The sequence below is a fragment of the Pinus tabuliformis genome, chromosome Q (assembly GCF_031772625.1).
Source record: "Pinus tabuliformis cultivar Carrire ecotype Pingquan chromosome Q, CPIR1, whole genome shotgun sequence".
NCBI classification, from domain to species: Eukaryota; Viridiplantae; Streptophyta; class Pinopsida; order Pinales; family Pinaceae; genus Pinus; species Pinus tabuliformis.
In genome coordinates this window covers 183,410,655-183,426,414 of record NC_142296.1, presented here as the reverse complement: position 1 = coordinate 183,426,414, position 15,760 = coordinate 183,410,655, and the positions used below count along the sequence as shown (strand labels likewise).

Genomic DNA, 15,760 nt, shown 5'->3' with positions numbered 1-15,760 from the left:
AAAAAAATTATATGAGTGTGTTTTTGCAGAGTTAAAATGTCTAAATTTTTGGGTAACACTTTATCTATTACCCATCATCGAGGATTAAAAGAAAAAGAAAAAAAATTATATGAGTGTGTTTTTGCAGAGTTAAAATGTCTAAATTTTTGTGCAAACACTTCACTCATCGTCTAAAATCAAAAGTTAAAAAAACCTATAAAAATGTTTAGTAATGTTTTGCACTTAGATAAGAATATCTATTCTTGCAACAGTTTTCCCATAATTATTTGCTATTTTCGGATAGATCTACCAGATTTACATACATAAATACATGCTAGAGATGTATCTGCAGAATGTGATTTTATTTCGTCATAATAAAATTAAATTTCTTTTGGAAGGAATAAAAAAAAGAGTGTTTATATTTAGACATTAATTTCCATGAAAAATCTGTGGTGGTATTAAACACCCCATGGACTCTGTGTTTCCTTTCGAAAGATCTATATCATTTATGTCTTAGATCTGCATATACTCATATAATTAAACAAAAACCTAAGAGTCAAAAGTACCTGAATGCATGGGTTGAATAATCAGTACATTCAACATTTTCCGTGAATAATCTGGTTGCCTCTTCATTTCTCCAAAGTTAGCCATGTTAATGCACAGATGAGATCCACAAAGTGATATTGCATATATGCATATGGAATGTGTGTTAGCGTTGTGAGAATAAACCTGACTCAGCTACACCATCACTTTCTCTCAGTGCTTTGTGATCCTAACAATATGCGCAACTGTCTGAAGAATGTCCTCCATCAATCAATGGCGTCTTTCCTGCTTCTTTCCTGAATTTGCTTGGATTGATATTCCCATCAGGTTCTGTATACCCAAGCGCTTGTAGGGAGCCAAACACAAAATGAGATAAGAGGTTCAGTATTTTATTGAACTGATTGAAGATAGTATACTTTCTGTTTCATTATTACTGGCTTTGATCATAGCTATGGTCTTGTCCAGAAGCTGCGTGGGGATAATGATGATGATGATGTTGGTAGTCTTGTGTAATGGACCTCACTAAGTTGTTGTACGCACTGTTTGAGGCGATGATTCCAATTTGGCCTTCGCCTGCGGTCTGGACACCCAGCAAATGCTGCTCATGATGAGATCCCTGAAGCATGGCGCTCAGAGGCATGTGGCCCATGTGGCCGGTCTGCAGTTCGAGTCCCGACAGATTCATTCCGGGCATCCGATTCAAGGCGCTAGGTAACATGTAGGTCGTTAACGGCGTCATGGGATTCGAACAAGTAAGATTACCGGCTCCCGTCTGTATCGATGCAGGTGGTGGTGGTGTCATCCGATACATGGGCGAGTCGGCCCATATGTGGGGCAAACCCTCGCTAGGGTTTTCTTGCTGCATAGAGAAATGCCTCGAAGCAACAGACAAATTAACACTGAGCGCCCTCCGCTCTGATGGTTCCGCATCTTGCTGCATGTGACCTAATTGAATGCCTTTCTGGACGAATCCTTCGTTCTGATACCGGCCCACAGCTTCGTGAACCCCAGCTCCCTGCAACAATGACCTTCTTTCCATTATAATATCGCCATGACCACAGCCCCGCACTGTGAGTCCCAGCGACCCATGTGGTGAGTCGGTCAGTACATTTATGCCCAACCCTCCAATAGACCCTGCCATGGCTGCAGCCGAAGCTGGACTCGTACCTGTGCCTGTGGCCGCTATGATCGATGGCTCCGCCTGTCGCAACAACCACTGTATGGTCTCCCCATCGGATTTATGCCCGAGTTCTTTAGTCAGCTGAAATATTCTAGCTGCACAAGCCGCTGGCATTCGAATTCGCCGTCCCCTACCATCAACTTTTGTATGTCTATCCTTGCAAGATGACTTTTTCTTCGTAATCCGCTGCTGGTTAGTCCCCTGTAAATCATTGCCCGTGCACGAGGATGAAATGGGCCCACCGCTTATTGTTTCTAGGTCTTCTGCTATTGAGGACGATCCCTGCAACCCTATTCTTTCTGCATCCATTGCTGCATGTATCGCTTGCAGATATGATCAATATTGTAAACAAATATTGCAGCTTCCTGTACTGTTACAGGGAACGATATTTTGAAGATACTGGTATAGCGGCCGGATGTCAGAAGATTTGCCATCGGCGAGTTCAACGCAGATGGTTTCTAGCTGGATACCCGGGAAATCGAATTTGAAAGGTGGTGGTGCCACTGCCTTCATACCAATCTGAATATGAAAAACGGTACTGAATATGCTTCATTGACATCGCTATATATTTATTGATGGTATTTTTCTTCTTCGATTGTTCCACTGGAATTAATTCCAAGTGTAATGCCGGAATGAAATCGCGCCTCTCATATCCTGCCTCCACCCCGTAGGCTTCTCCTCCAATCTCAGATTATTATTCACTCTGACCCTACCTTCTTCTTAGCCTTGTCTCTCGGACCCTTCGCCTAACCCCGCCATAAACAAGGAACATTATGGTAAAATTTTCGCAGTACAATATAATACAAATCAATGCTTCACTTTCACGGCTCTATCAGATAGGATAGGGCATAGGGCAGGCGTTTCAAATATTCGATTGCGGTGATAGCGAGAAGGGACAAAAACGGGCAGAGCCTCTCCCGTGCCCAGGCACCAGTCAGTCACTATATGAAGATGGACATTGGATGCTCAACCGTCAAGGTAAACGGAAAGAAACTTTATTTATTTCTCTGGACCCACAGTGACGCTCTCTTGACGTTGGATCCTCATCTCCAATCTGCCCTTCCAAACCGCCATTACAACCACTAACTGCTCAAGATATATTCCAGGCTGCATTGCCATATTACGACCACTAACTGCTCAAGATATATTCCAGGCTGAATTGCCATTTTGCTTATCTTCTGTGAATTGTGCATTGGGTATGACTTACTATTCCGGTTTCGTTAAGGGTTAATTTTCTTTGGAAGTAAAAAATAGTTTAATTGTTTATGATTTAATAATTTAATGACTCAACACTTAAAGGTATCAAGTCTGTTAAGTCTGTTTTGTTATGGATTACCTGAGTAATCCCAGGTAGCATGGTTTTTTTTAATTAAGGAAGATAAATCAGCTTCACATTTGCAGAGAGCCTGTTTTTTTTGGTTAGCCTAGTTTTTCTTGAATCAAAATGATGAATCAACCTACATTTACTTATATGCTGATAGCAGTCAATTATCCATGTAGTTACCTATGGTTTGACAACTGAGTTAGAATAGAGTTTCCCAATGTCTATGAAGTCAGAGAGAGTTAACTAAAAGCAGTTGTCTATAACGCGACTTTTTGAAAGTCTTTCCGGCGGGTTTTTTTTGGTAGAAATCCGGCAGGAATTTATTGGAATCGCAAGTTTGATAGCTAGTTTCTGCACAATGAAAGCGTCCCAGGGGTTTTTCAGGTGCTGAATCCAAATATGCAGTTAAAAAACCATTTTAACTACAACAAATCAAGATTTAACCTCAATTTCTTCTGCCGGATTCCGTCACCGGAATCTCCAAAAGGTCGCATTATAGACAACTCCTAACTAAAATAACTGCAACTGATTGTAAAATATCATATTCCCATAAACTAACTGCAACTGATTGTAAAATATCATATTCCCTTTTTTTTATTGTTAAGGAAGATGAATCAGCCGCATTTGCAGATAGCGGGTTTCTTTCTAGGTAGCCTAGTTTTTCTTGAATAAGCATGAGGAATCAACCTACATTTGCTAATAGCAGTCAATGGTAACTGTATTCATTGATAGTTTGATGACTTAATTAGAATAAATTTTCTTAATGTCTGTGAAGTCAAAGAGAGTTAACTAAAATAAATGCAATAAAATAACTGCACAACTGATTGAAAAGCCGTAGTCTAACAATTATGTTTTTTTGCCCTGAAAGTTATGGAAATTTCGGTCATATTTTAAAAAAATCCGGCCAGGATCTTTCTATATCCAATTATAATCTGTCAAAATTCATAATTTGAGGTGCCATAGATGTTTTTGATGGTGCTGAATCTATTTTCACTATCAGAAACATGATTCAAACACTGCCTATAAAGATTTTTTAATTTTTTTTCTGAAATTCCTCCCACCTTTGACTATCCGAGCAATTCCTCTGCCTCCATAGACACCTCCAATTGAAAATATCAAATTCCCATCAAGTCTATTAGGAAGATATAATTCGCACGTTAATTGAAAATATCAAATTCCCATCAAGTCTATTAGGAAGATATAATTCGCACGTTATTCAAAACGCAGAACCATTTTCCGGCATGTTTCCGATCGAAATTCGGCTCCACTCTGAAAATACGGGCAGCTTATAATTTTTTATGCTTGCTAGGATTTCTGTCATGCTCGTTCAGTGTGATTTATTTTGTCAAAATTCTTTTGGGATAAAGCATATCAGACACCTTAATTCTCTTCCAGATCAATCAGCAAAATAAATTACTTTAATGGGCTGCTCCAGTGACAGAATTATTAATTTTAAAGCATAGTAAAAATAAGGGGGTGGGGGAATCACTGTTATGAACCTTCGACTTTCACCCTTTTCCATGCAGTCTAGAAAGAAACAAAACCAAGCATCAGAGTTACCGATCTTCGTATCAGAGGAGCAGGAATCACACAAAAACACGATGGAATCCTGTAGCCTGATGAACTATAACCCCACTTACAAGAGCGGAACTCATGATGGGACGGTCCAGATGCGCATCGATTGTATGAATGTACGTACGGTAGATGTTAAAAGTGTGTGGCGTCTGAGCATGGGAATTTCTGAATCCACGTGAATGAGAGGATGTACAATTCAGGCGTGCGCAGTTATCAGATTGACGTTTCCACGTGTGTTACCATTCTTTTTTACAGACGAGTCAATGGCGTCGCGCTTCCTTTAATCGACCCATTGCCATTTTTATTACTCTACAATGGTTTTAATCCATTTTTCTGATTCCCGGATAAATTTTTTTGTCATTCTTGGTGACAGTTATTTCGATTTAGCCCCTTGCTTTTCCAACTATAGACATAGTGTCTCACAGATTCATGAGGCTGTACAGTTAAATGTTTATGCTAAAATTTATCTCAAACACGCTGTTATTTCACTTACTGGTTCTATTAGTTACTAAAAATAACATCATAAATTTTTATGAAGTGTTATTATCAATTCTAGTTTCTGGAGTTTTGGTGTTTGGAACCGATTTACAATAATCTCAACAGTGTATTTTTTCTCTGAATGTTGGATATGGTCTGAATGTTGGATATGGACTTGGAAGATATTTTTAGTGGATTATGAAATAGTAATAAAAATATTGGGAAAAAAAAGGTACAATTTAGGTAACAGATAACTAAAAAAGAACCTAAACAAAAACCCAAATTAAATAAATCTGTTATATAAACTATTATGTAATTTTGGTATGTATAAGTATGAAATAATTCAGGCCTGGAGTATGCTCTAAAATTGCTTTTGCTTGGTTAAGAGCTAGTCTGCTTCTGGAAGGAGTGAAAGCCTACTCCTTATGGATCACTAGTGGGTTATTCTAGGTGGCGTGGCTTTCCTTGAATAAAAACAATGAGTCAGCGTGGGTGGTTTTTCTGGAATAAAGGCGATGAGTCAGCATGCCCTTGCAAATAGCAGCCAGAAATCACTGTCCTCACTGTTGGTTTGACCATTAAATTATAATAAAATTTTCAAACTATTCTAATTACCAGTTTCACTCTAACGTTGTGGAGGCGGCGTAGTGGTAAAGTTGGCCTCGTCATGACGGACTGGTCTTGTGTTTGATCCCGAGCAAGGTCGTAGCTTGTCGTGCCCCTATCTTTTGCCCACGGGGCTTTGGATTGACGGTGAATGGGTGCGCTGTTAAAGCACTCCTTGCGATAGGTCACCGGTTCAAATCCCCATGGGTGCGTAGGTTAGTCTTAACAAGCAAAAAAAAAAATTACCAATTTCACTCTTCACTTAAAATAACTCTTCTAGATCTTTTCAAAACCAAAATTATATAAATATGTTTTATAAAATCCCAAATTATATAAACATGTTTTATAAAATATTATGAAATCCACAGTAAAATACTATTTTATAATGCTGGATCCTATAGTTATCAGGGTAGGCAAAAACCGTTCCTGTCCCAAAAGGTTCCCAAAAGTAAAAACGAGAAATAAAACCCGGTTTTCTATGGTCGCTTCCTCTGTAAGGGTACGAAATTTTCTCAGTAAACGTTCCGCCTGTGGAGGCATGAATCAATACAACTTTTCTATGCACTAAACGGAAAGAATCGGTAACTCTAAAAGTTCGACATACATAAGATGCAGGTTGCATGATAAACGCTGTCAGAGTAGAGATGTGTTTTGCTACCCTCCGGCCATTGATCCAAGTAATATGGATTTCTCCTTTCTAGTGAAGGATGAGTTCTAGCACAGGAATGTGGAAATCAGAATGCAGGACTTGGAAAAACTCACCAGAGCTAGAGAACCTCCCTCTGATGCTAACATTGAATTTGTCCTCATGAGTTCTTTCACTTTCCTACCTCCTTAAATGCCTTCTCCATCTCCTTTTAAACACATGAAATGGTTCAATTTAGACACAACAAATGGTTCAATTTAGAAGTGGGCTAAATGTGCATGCATGCTATAGTTAGCTTTTGGTATTGTTGGTATTGCAGTAAACGTCACCTTTTAGTGGTAATTGCAATTGGTGTTTTGGATCTAAATTCAGATCAATCTAAATATTGGTAGGTTTATTATTATTATTTAGTTGGTGTTATTATTGAAAGAGTTTTTTTAATGTAGTTAGCTGTACTAATCTGATCTGATCTACTTGCTATTCCAAGGAATTAAGGTAGATAATCACTTTATATAGGCAAACATGTCACATCAAAATATTCAAAGGGAGTGGCCTACACTTCCTTACTCATTACTCGACTAAAGTGTGGTTGACATAAGTCCATCAACCACACTTAAAAATTATTATTTGTTCTCATATTTGAAATTTCATTCCCCGGTAAGGGGGTTTGTTACTAGATTAATAGTTAGGTGAGGATCCGTGCCCACCACTTTGAGTTGATTGAGAATGAATATCATAAGCCACATGCAAAGAGTTAAGGATTTTGGTTCAATTACGGATATATGGAATGGAGGGTATGTGAAGGTTTTGGCATTGGTTTCGCTAAGCGGCACAACTACTACCCACCCTCGTTGAGCTTTGTGACTTGCAATTTGTCAATGTCATAGTTATTGTGGAGGAATTTGTTCTTATGATACAGGGGTTTAGGAGGAATGTCAAACCCCATCTGAACAATTATGATGGAGCTTTGGTACTAAGCCTTATTCTCACACTGATGTTTAGGAGTCAAATCCTCTCTCTCTACATGCAACTTTTGGGGTTTTCTTCTATTTGGGTAACAATCTCTCTGCCCAAATTTAGTTTTCATTTTACTGTCTCGAATGCCCCGGTCTAGGCTTATGTATGGTATAATATATTCTCTATAGATAGTTTTAGTTGGTTAATTTCTTTGTTTTGTATCTATTGGTATGATGCTTAGGTAGACCAGTTTCTATCATTTTCTATTTGTAAAGGGGAGGGTGTTTCACATGCTTGAGAGAGGGTGAGCATGGGTCTATTTTTCCTTAGTAGTAACCTTGTTTGGAGCTAGTACTCAGGGGGCCAACTTGAGGTGTTTTAAGTCTATGCATGGAGTTGGGTTACACATTTTGGAAAGTGAGGGCACATTGTAGGTGAAAGAAAACAACTCGATCGAGCAATCTTTAAGCCCTCGATCAAGTTATTTGAGGGCTTAAAGATTGTTCGATCGAGCATTAAAACAAACCCTCAATCGAGCTTGTCTGTAACTCAAGGTTAGGGGGCTCAATCAAGCCATTTTTTTGAAATTTCCTGCTAATACATCATGGGCACATAATTAAAAAATGTGGCTCAATCAAGCCTTCAAGCTAGATCAAGCCATTGTTTAACCATGTTAAGGGCTTGAACGAGGGTTTCTTAAACTCTCGATTGAGCTATTTGAATTTTTAGCTTAAACACCCGATCAAGCATTTTAAGTGCTCGATTGAGCTAATAAGAGCCTTAAAAAGCAAAGTTTTAGCTCCCCTTCTGCATATTTCCCTATAAAACCATTTTGTAGCCTAGTAGACTTAAGACAATATTTGTCATTAGGTGGCGGAGTTGATCATGTTGGATTCATGAAGGAATCCTCTATGCAATGACATATGAGTTTGACATTTTTGAATTCATATCATATTTTTCATCTATTTTATTTTAAACATTATGCTTGAAATTGTTTTGGATAGGGGCTCAATGAAAAATTAATAACATAGAATATACAAAACAAAAAGATTTTAAAAAATACCACCATCTTCATCTATTAGACCTCTTCAAAAGGGAAATCTTGGTTTTTGAATTTATTTAAATATTAGAAAAATATCTTACATGATAACGTGTCTCAAAAATGCAATTCAAATATTAATTCACCAAATTCAAAAAATAATTAAAAATATAATTTTGCATAAAAAAATAAAGTTTTAATATGCACAACTTAGTTCCCTTTTGTGTGTGTGTGTATATATATATATATATATATATATATATATATATATATATATATATATATATTAAAAAGTATGCATTTTAGACTAAGTTATGTTAAGTGAACACACACATACTTGTTAAGCTTTGTGAAAATTTTCAAGGAAAAGCATTTCATTTAATAAAAAATTGACATATTATATGACACTATTCTTTTGAAAAAAATATCATTAGGACAACAATATGGTTCTCCACAAATTGTCTTTTTATTCCAAATCAAAATTTGTAATTCTTTTATGAATTTTGAGGGCTTTAATTTGATAAAAGAGTAAAATTTTGAAATTTCCTCACCGCATTTGGCCCAAAAGTGTAACACAGCTTCATGCATTCACTAAAGATATTTTTCTTTTATCTTTGGAATTCCTCGTTCCTAGGGATCCATTTTGGAGATGCAAGTTTACTATCTCTCTTGGTTGAATAACTCTGTGGCTAATCTATGTTGGGCGTCTTTATTCCTAGGTTGTGGGGAGAATCCATGTCTCTAAAGGTCTACCCTCATATGTTGTTGTGTCGAATTGTGATGTAGTGTGGAATTGTGGAGCTATTATTGTTAGATTAAACCCTCTCTGTGGCTCTTGTATTAGGAGCTTGTTAGAGGTTTTATTTCTAATTGTTTTATGTTGTAGCAACTATAACACCCTCCAAAATTTTGGCCTGCACTCAAATTTCAGAGCCTACTGTGGATCCTACGATCGATAGTTCCTTAGTCACTTATTGGTAAGCTGATGATCTCAAGCTTCCTTTTTCGATCTTAAGAGTTGTTCACAATTTTATCTTTATATAGTATGTGTCATCTTTGGGCATGGGGATTATCGCTTATCATGCAAAGGGATGTTTGTTTTGCTTCAAGGGGAAATATTTGTGAGAATGGGTTCTCATCACATAAACATGTTCCGCACTCATTTCACGCACTCTTGCACAAGTGTCACCTTTATCCTCCCAAAGTCTATCATCGAAGCCACACTTGTGGTAAGCTGCCACAAAGGTTGTTGCATTAAGCGAAGTATGTTTTTATATGTTTTGGATGGTCTATGTTGTATCAATAAGTTTTCAAGTGTGTGATCGTAGTTAATTTCTATCACTGTTCACATTGGTTCCACTGATCCCACACTTAGCCAAATTCCGGAGTTTCCCTAGCAACCTAGCCTCATCCATATTTCTTGAAATTCACTCTTTGCATTTGAAACCCTCAATATTTTCCCTTGTCTGTTGGAACTGTGCACTGCATAGAAATCCCAACTTCCCTTGGCATCCAGAACTACACAATGGATTCCCTCAATGTCATTCCCTTAGATGAAAACCATCGTCTCCAGAAACTGCACAATTTTGTCCCTCAGGCATCTCAGCTGCCTAGTCCACCTTGCCTCTTGAAACTGCATGGATGTGTCCTCCTAGGGCCTCATCCTGCAACATTCACTGCCCACTTAAACTACACAATTTTGTCTCTTGGTGGCCACGAAGATGGATGACATGCTAGATGACTCTCAAGGAGTTGAGGAGAAAACATAAGGAGACCAAGGAACCCAGGGTAAGATAGAAGATCAAGACCACATGAAGACTCCATCTGATACATAACCCTTTGGAGGGTAGGTATGGAAAACAAAGCACATGTTTTTGAAATACACCTCTTAATGTAGCATGAAGGACCACTTATCATTGTCGTATCATTATGTCTTCAATGACATGCATGGTTGCAAGCACTAAAAATTATTCCATGTGTTTTCTCTAAGTGTCTTGCTCCCTTTCCCGTCTTGGATCAATTGTCGTCTTTTGGCATGTTTGGTTGTCATGTCATGTTTGTGAACATTTCTGGTGACCTCGAAGGTTGGTATTTGTGTATACAAGTTTTCCTAACCGTGTAAACACCTATCACACTTATACACAAAGTTTTAAACATTGTCGCACAAGTGTCATCATGACCATCTTAAAGTCTATCTCAAGTTTCACACTTTTCACCCTTTGTTTTAGGATAGTCTCACAAAGGGTAATGCTTTGTCTTGTTGTTTCATTGGTTTGTGTTTTCGTGTTGTCAAAGTATGCTAAGTGTGTGATCACAATTTCAAGTTCCTCACAAGTTCACCTGCCTTCACACTTAGCCATTCTTCCAAAAATCCTCTCGACTGGGCAACTCACTTTCACTAGACCCTCACTGAACTGCGCACTGCATAGTCTCAACCCTTAGTGATGCAACCCTACTACCTGGAATTACATAGTGCACAATCACTGTCCCCTAAGACAGTTCCACTACGCAATTCCAGAGTTGAGCATACTACCTTCATCCCAGAATTACGCAATAGATTCTCTTAGTCTGACATGAGCTGCACATTTCACAAGGTTAGTCATCAAGATTCCTCTCTTGCCTGCTGGAACCCCACAATGCGCAGAGAACCTTACCTACCTTTCCTCCCAAAACTGTTCAAAAGTGTCCCCTAGTTTCCTCCCTCAGTCAAGACTCATTGGTCTCAAAAAATTCTCAGATCTGTCCTCTAGGCCCCTTTGTTGCCTAGTCTTGCCTTGCCTCTAAAAATTGCACAGAATTGCCTCCTAGGGTCCCATCTTGCAGTAGCCACTAATGGTCTAGACTATGCAATCCTGTCTCCTAGTGGCCTCTGCGCAATTTTTCTTGGCAGTGAAGACTGTGCTCAGGAGTTCCTTAGCCAAGCTTGAGCCTTAGTGATGAGTCTCCCTCGTCAAATGGAACTATGCAATGCGCAGATACTAAGCCCTCCTTCCTAGCCTATCACTTGTCTCAGGCTCATTTTATGGTTAACAGTGCATCATCTTAGACTAAGGAGTTTTTGAATTTGATGGCGTCCCATCATGAATGAATTGCAGGAACAAGTACACTATTAGATCATGGCGAGATGATGAAGGAGGAGAAGAAGGAGAAGACATGCTAGAAGACTCACTTACAACTGGACGAACAAAGAAGATCATCATGTACAAGCAAAGGGAACACGTGCATGCATACCTCCCAAAACCAAAGATCATTGAAGACCGAGAGGCATCTAGTAGGAGTGAAACCCTGCCCCCTTAGGGACCACTAGCGAGTTATTCCAGGGAGCATGGTTTTCCTTGAATAAAGGCGATGAGTCAGGTGCCTTTGCAAATAGCAACCAAAGATGATTGTCTTCACTGTTGGTTTGACCACTAAATTATAATAAGTTTTCCAAACTATTCCAATTACCAATTTCACCCTTTACCTAAAATAACTTCTAAATCTTTCCAAAACCCAAATAATATAAATATGTTATATAAAATATTATAAATAACTCCTAAATCTTTCCGAAACCCAAATTATATAAACATGTTCTATAAAATATTATAAAATCCTTGGTGTATATCAGTACTAAACTATCCCAATTACCAATTTCACCCTTCACCTAAAATAACTCATTGTAAATATTTTATCCCTTCGTAATTACTGTAGTAGATGTTGGATGTGAATCTGGAGGAAATCTTTTAATTCATTTTTAACAGCATCATTTAATTTTTTCATTGACTTAGACGTTGTACATCAGCTTTTAGGCTATCAAATTGAGCGTGATAAAATACACCGTAAAATACTATTTTATAATGCTGGATCCTATAGTTATTAGCGGTAGGAAAAGACCGTTCCTATGCCAAACGTTCCCAAAAGTAAAAACGAGAAATAAAACCGGGTTTTGTATGGCAGCTTCGTCTGTAAGTGTACGAGATTTTCTCAGTAAACGTTCGTCTCTGGAGGCATGAATCAATACAACTTTTCTATGCACTCAACGGAAACAATCGATAGACATCAGGTGCAGGTTGCATAATAAACGCTGTCAAAGAAGAGAATATGTGCTTTGCTACCCTCCCTCCGGCCATTGATCCAAATAATATGGATTTCTCCTTGAATATGTGCTTTGCTACCCTCCCTCCGGCCATTGATCCAAATAATATGGATTTCTCCTTTCTTTTGAGGGATGGGTTCTAGCACAGGAATGTGGAAATCAGAAAGGACTTGGGAAAACTCAATGGAGCTAGAGAACCTCCCTCTGATGCTAACATTGAACTGGTCCCATTAGTTCTTTCACTTTCCTGTCTCCTTAAATGCCCTCTCCATCTCCTTTTAAACACATGAAATGGTCAAATTTAGAAGTGGGTTAAATGTTGCATGCATGATATACTTAACTTAACTTTTGGTATTGTTGGTATTGCAGTAAATATCACCTCATACATGCAGAGCTTTATATTGTAGGTTTTATTATTATTATTATTATTAATATTTAGTTGGTGTTATTATTGTAAGAGTGTTTTTCTTTAATGTGGTTCACTTTACTAATCTAATCTCATCTACCTACTATTCCAACGAATTAAGGTAGATAATCACTTTACATAGGCAAACATTTCACATCAAGATATTCAAACAGGGTGGGGAGGAAGACAATAATGTCCCCACCACAAGACCTACACACTACCTACACCTTTTGACTCATTCCTGGATGTCCACCACAGGACCTACACACTACCTACACTTTTTGACTCATTCCCGGACTAAAGTGTGGTTGATATAAGTCTATCAACCACACTTAAAAATTATTATCTCTTCCAAAGGATCCTTTATTATTTGTTATTTGTTATCTTATTATTATGTGATTTGTAATTTGATAATCTGTATGGTAGTTTTATAAGTGTATTAAGCAAATGTGAAAAGGTAAACATAAATTTAGAGATGCACGGTACTTAATACCCCGATAAGGGGGTGTGTTACGAGATTAATAGTGAGGTGCATATCTGTGCCCACCACTTTGGGCTGATTGAGAATGAATGCCATTAAATATGGGGGGTGGCATGGCCACCCCATACATGCAACCACATGCAAAGAGTTAAGGATTTTGGTTCGACTTAAGGGATATATGGAATGGATGGTATGTGAAGGTTTTGGCACTGGTTTCACCAAGGGGCACACTGCTACCCACCCTTGTTGAGCTCTGTGACTTGCAATTTGTCAATGTCATAGTTGGTGTCAAGGAATTTTTTCTTATGATATGGGGGTTTAGGAGGAATGTCAAACCCCAGCCGAACAATTATGATGGAACTTTGGTACTAAGCCTTATTCTGACATTGACGTCTAGGAGCCAAGTCATCTCTCTCTACATGCAACTTTCTGGGTTCTTCTATTTGGGTAACAATCTCTCAACCCAACTTTAGTTTTCATTTTGCTGTCTAGAATGCCTCGGTTTGGGCTTATGTATGGTCTAATATACTCTCTAAAGACAATTTTAGTTGGTTAATTGCTTGGTTTTGGATTTTGATTGATTTGATGCTTAGGTAGACCAATTTCTACCATTTTCTATTTGTAAAGGGGAGGGGATATCACATGCTTAAGAGAGGGTGAGCCTGGGTCTGTTTTTCTTTAGTAGTAACCTTGTTTGGAGCCAATGCTAAGGGGGCCAACCTAAGGCATTCTAGGTCTATGCATGGATTTGGGTTACACCTTTTGGCAAGTGAAGGCGCGTTGTGGGTGAGAAAAACAGCTAGATCAAGCAATCTTCAAGCCCTTGATTGAACTATTTGAGAGCTTAAACATTGCTCAATCGAGCATTAAAACAAGCCCTTGATCGAGCTTGTGTGTAACTCAAGGTTAGGGGCATCGATCAAGAAATGGGCTCGATCAAGCCATTTTTTTGAAATTTCCTGTCAATACATCCCGAGTGCAAGACTGAAAAAGGTGGCTTGATAAAATCTTGAAGCTCCATCAAGCCATTTTTTAACCACATTAAGGGCTTGATCGAGGGTTTCTTAAACACTTGATCGATCTATTTGAATTTTTACCTTAAACACTCGATCGAGCTACGGAGAGCCTAAAAATAGAGTTTTATCTCCCCTTCTGCATATTTCTCTGCAAAACCATTTTGTAACCTAGCAGACTTAAGACAATATTTGTCCTTAGATGGTGGAGTTGATCATGTTAGATTCATGAAGGAATCCTCTATCTAATGGCATATGTGTTTGAAATTTTCGAATTCATATCATACTTTTCATCTACTTTATTTTAAACATTATGCTTGAAATTGTTTTGGATAGTTTCAAAGGGGTTGAATGAAAAATCAATAACACAAGATGTATAAAAATAAAAATAAAAATTCAAAAAATGCCACCATCTTCATTTATGAGACCTATTCAAAAGGGTGCTCTTGGTTTTTGAATATATTTAAATAGCAGAAATTTTTTTACGTGAACATGTGTCTCAAAAATTCAATAAACTATATAATTTTGCATAAAAAAATAAAGTTTTAATATGCACAACTTAGTTCTCTCTGTATATATCATGCTATATATATATATATATATATATATCTTAAAAAGTATACATTTTAGACTAAGTTATGCTATGTGAACACACACATACCTGTTAAGATGTGCCATATTTGCAGGGACAAGCATTTCATTTAATGGAAAATTGACATATTATATGACACTATTTTATTTGCAAAAGATTTCATTATGATAATAATATAATTCTCCAAAATTTGTATTTTTATTTCAAATCAAAATTCTCAACGCTTTTATGAATTTCGAGGGCTTCAATTCAATAAAAGAGTAAAATTTTGTAATTTCCTCACCGCATTTTGCCCAAAAGTGTAACCCATATTTATGCATTCACTAAAGGTATTTTTCTTTTGTCTCTGGCTTTCCTCGCTCCTAGAATCCATTTGGAGATGCGAGTTTACTAGCTCTATGGGCCAAATTGGAGGTGTTTATTCCTAGGTTGTTAGGAGAATCCATGTCTCTATAGGTCTACCCTCATATGCTATTGCGTCGAATTGTTATGTAGTGTGGAACTGTGGAGCTATTATTTTTATAGTAAACCCTCACTGTGGCTCTTGTATTGGGAGCCCGTTGGAGGTTTCATTTCTAATTGCTTTCCTAGAAGTGGGTTATGATCTCTTAGGTCTCTTGGTCATCATAGGGAATACTTGCCAACATAACCTTTAGGTAGAGTTGGTGGGAATTTCTTAGATTACTGGGTCTGGAGTTAAGGTAGACATTATCATGTGTCCGAGAGGGTGCCTTGTCTGCATCTAGGCCTGTGGTTTGTTAATACATGTGGAGTTGTGGAGCCTTGCTAGTTAGGGTGTAGTTATTTGTTTGCTGAGTTTGGGGAATTTGAGTACCATGTCGACTACCTTACTGCCATGCAAAACTA

General features: G+C 37.9%; 1 protein-coding gene across 1 annotated transcript; it reads right to left on the bottom strand.

Annotated features, from left to right (window-relative positions):
• Positions 1 to 326: 326 nt before the first annotated feature.
• Positions 327 to 2,551, bottom strand: LOC149218837 (transcription factor TCP8-like). The gene has a single exon (XM_089384160.1). It carries the CDS (start codon positions 2,009 to 2,011, stop codon positions 953 to 955), a length of 1,059 nt encoding a protein of 352 aa, XP_089240286.1. The 5' UTR covers positions 2,012 to 2,551; the 3' UTR covers positions 327 to 952.
• Positions 2,552 to 15,760: the final 13,209 nt, after the last annotated feature.

Excerpts from the sequence above, each read along its gene's own strand:
- LOC149218837 (XM_089384160.1), bottom strand. The coding sequence starts at position 2,011 with ATGGATGCAGAAAGAATAGGGTTGCAGGGATCGTCCTCAATAGCAGAA.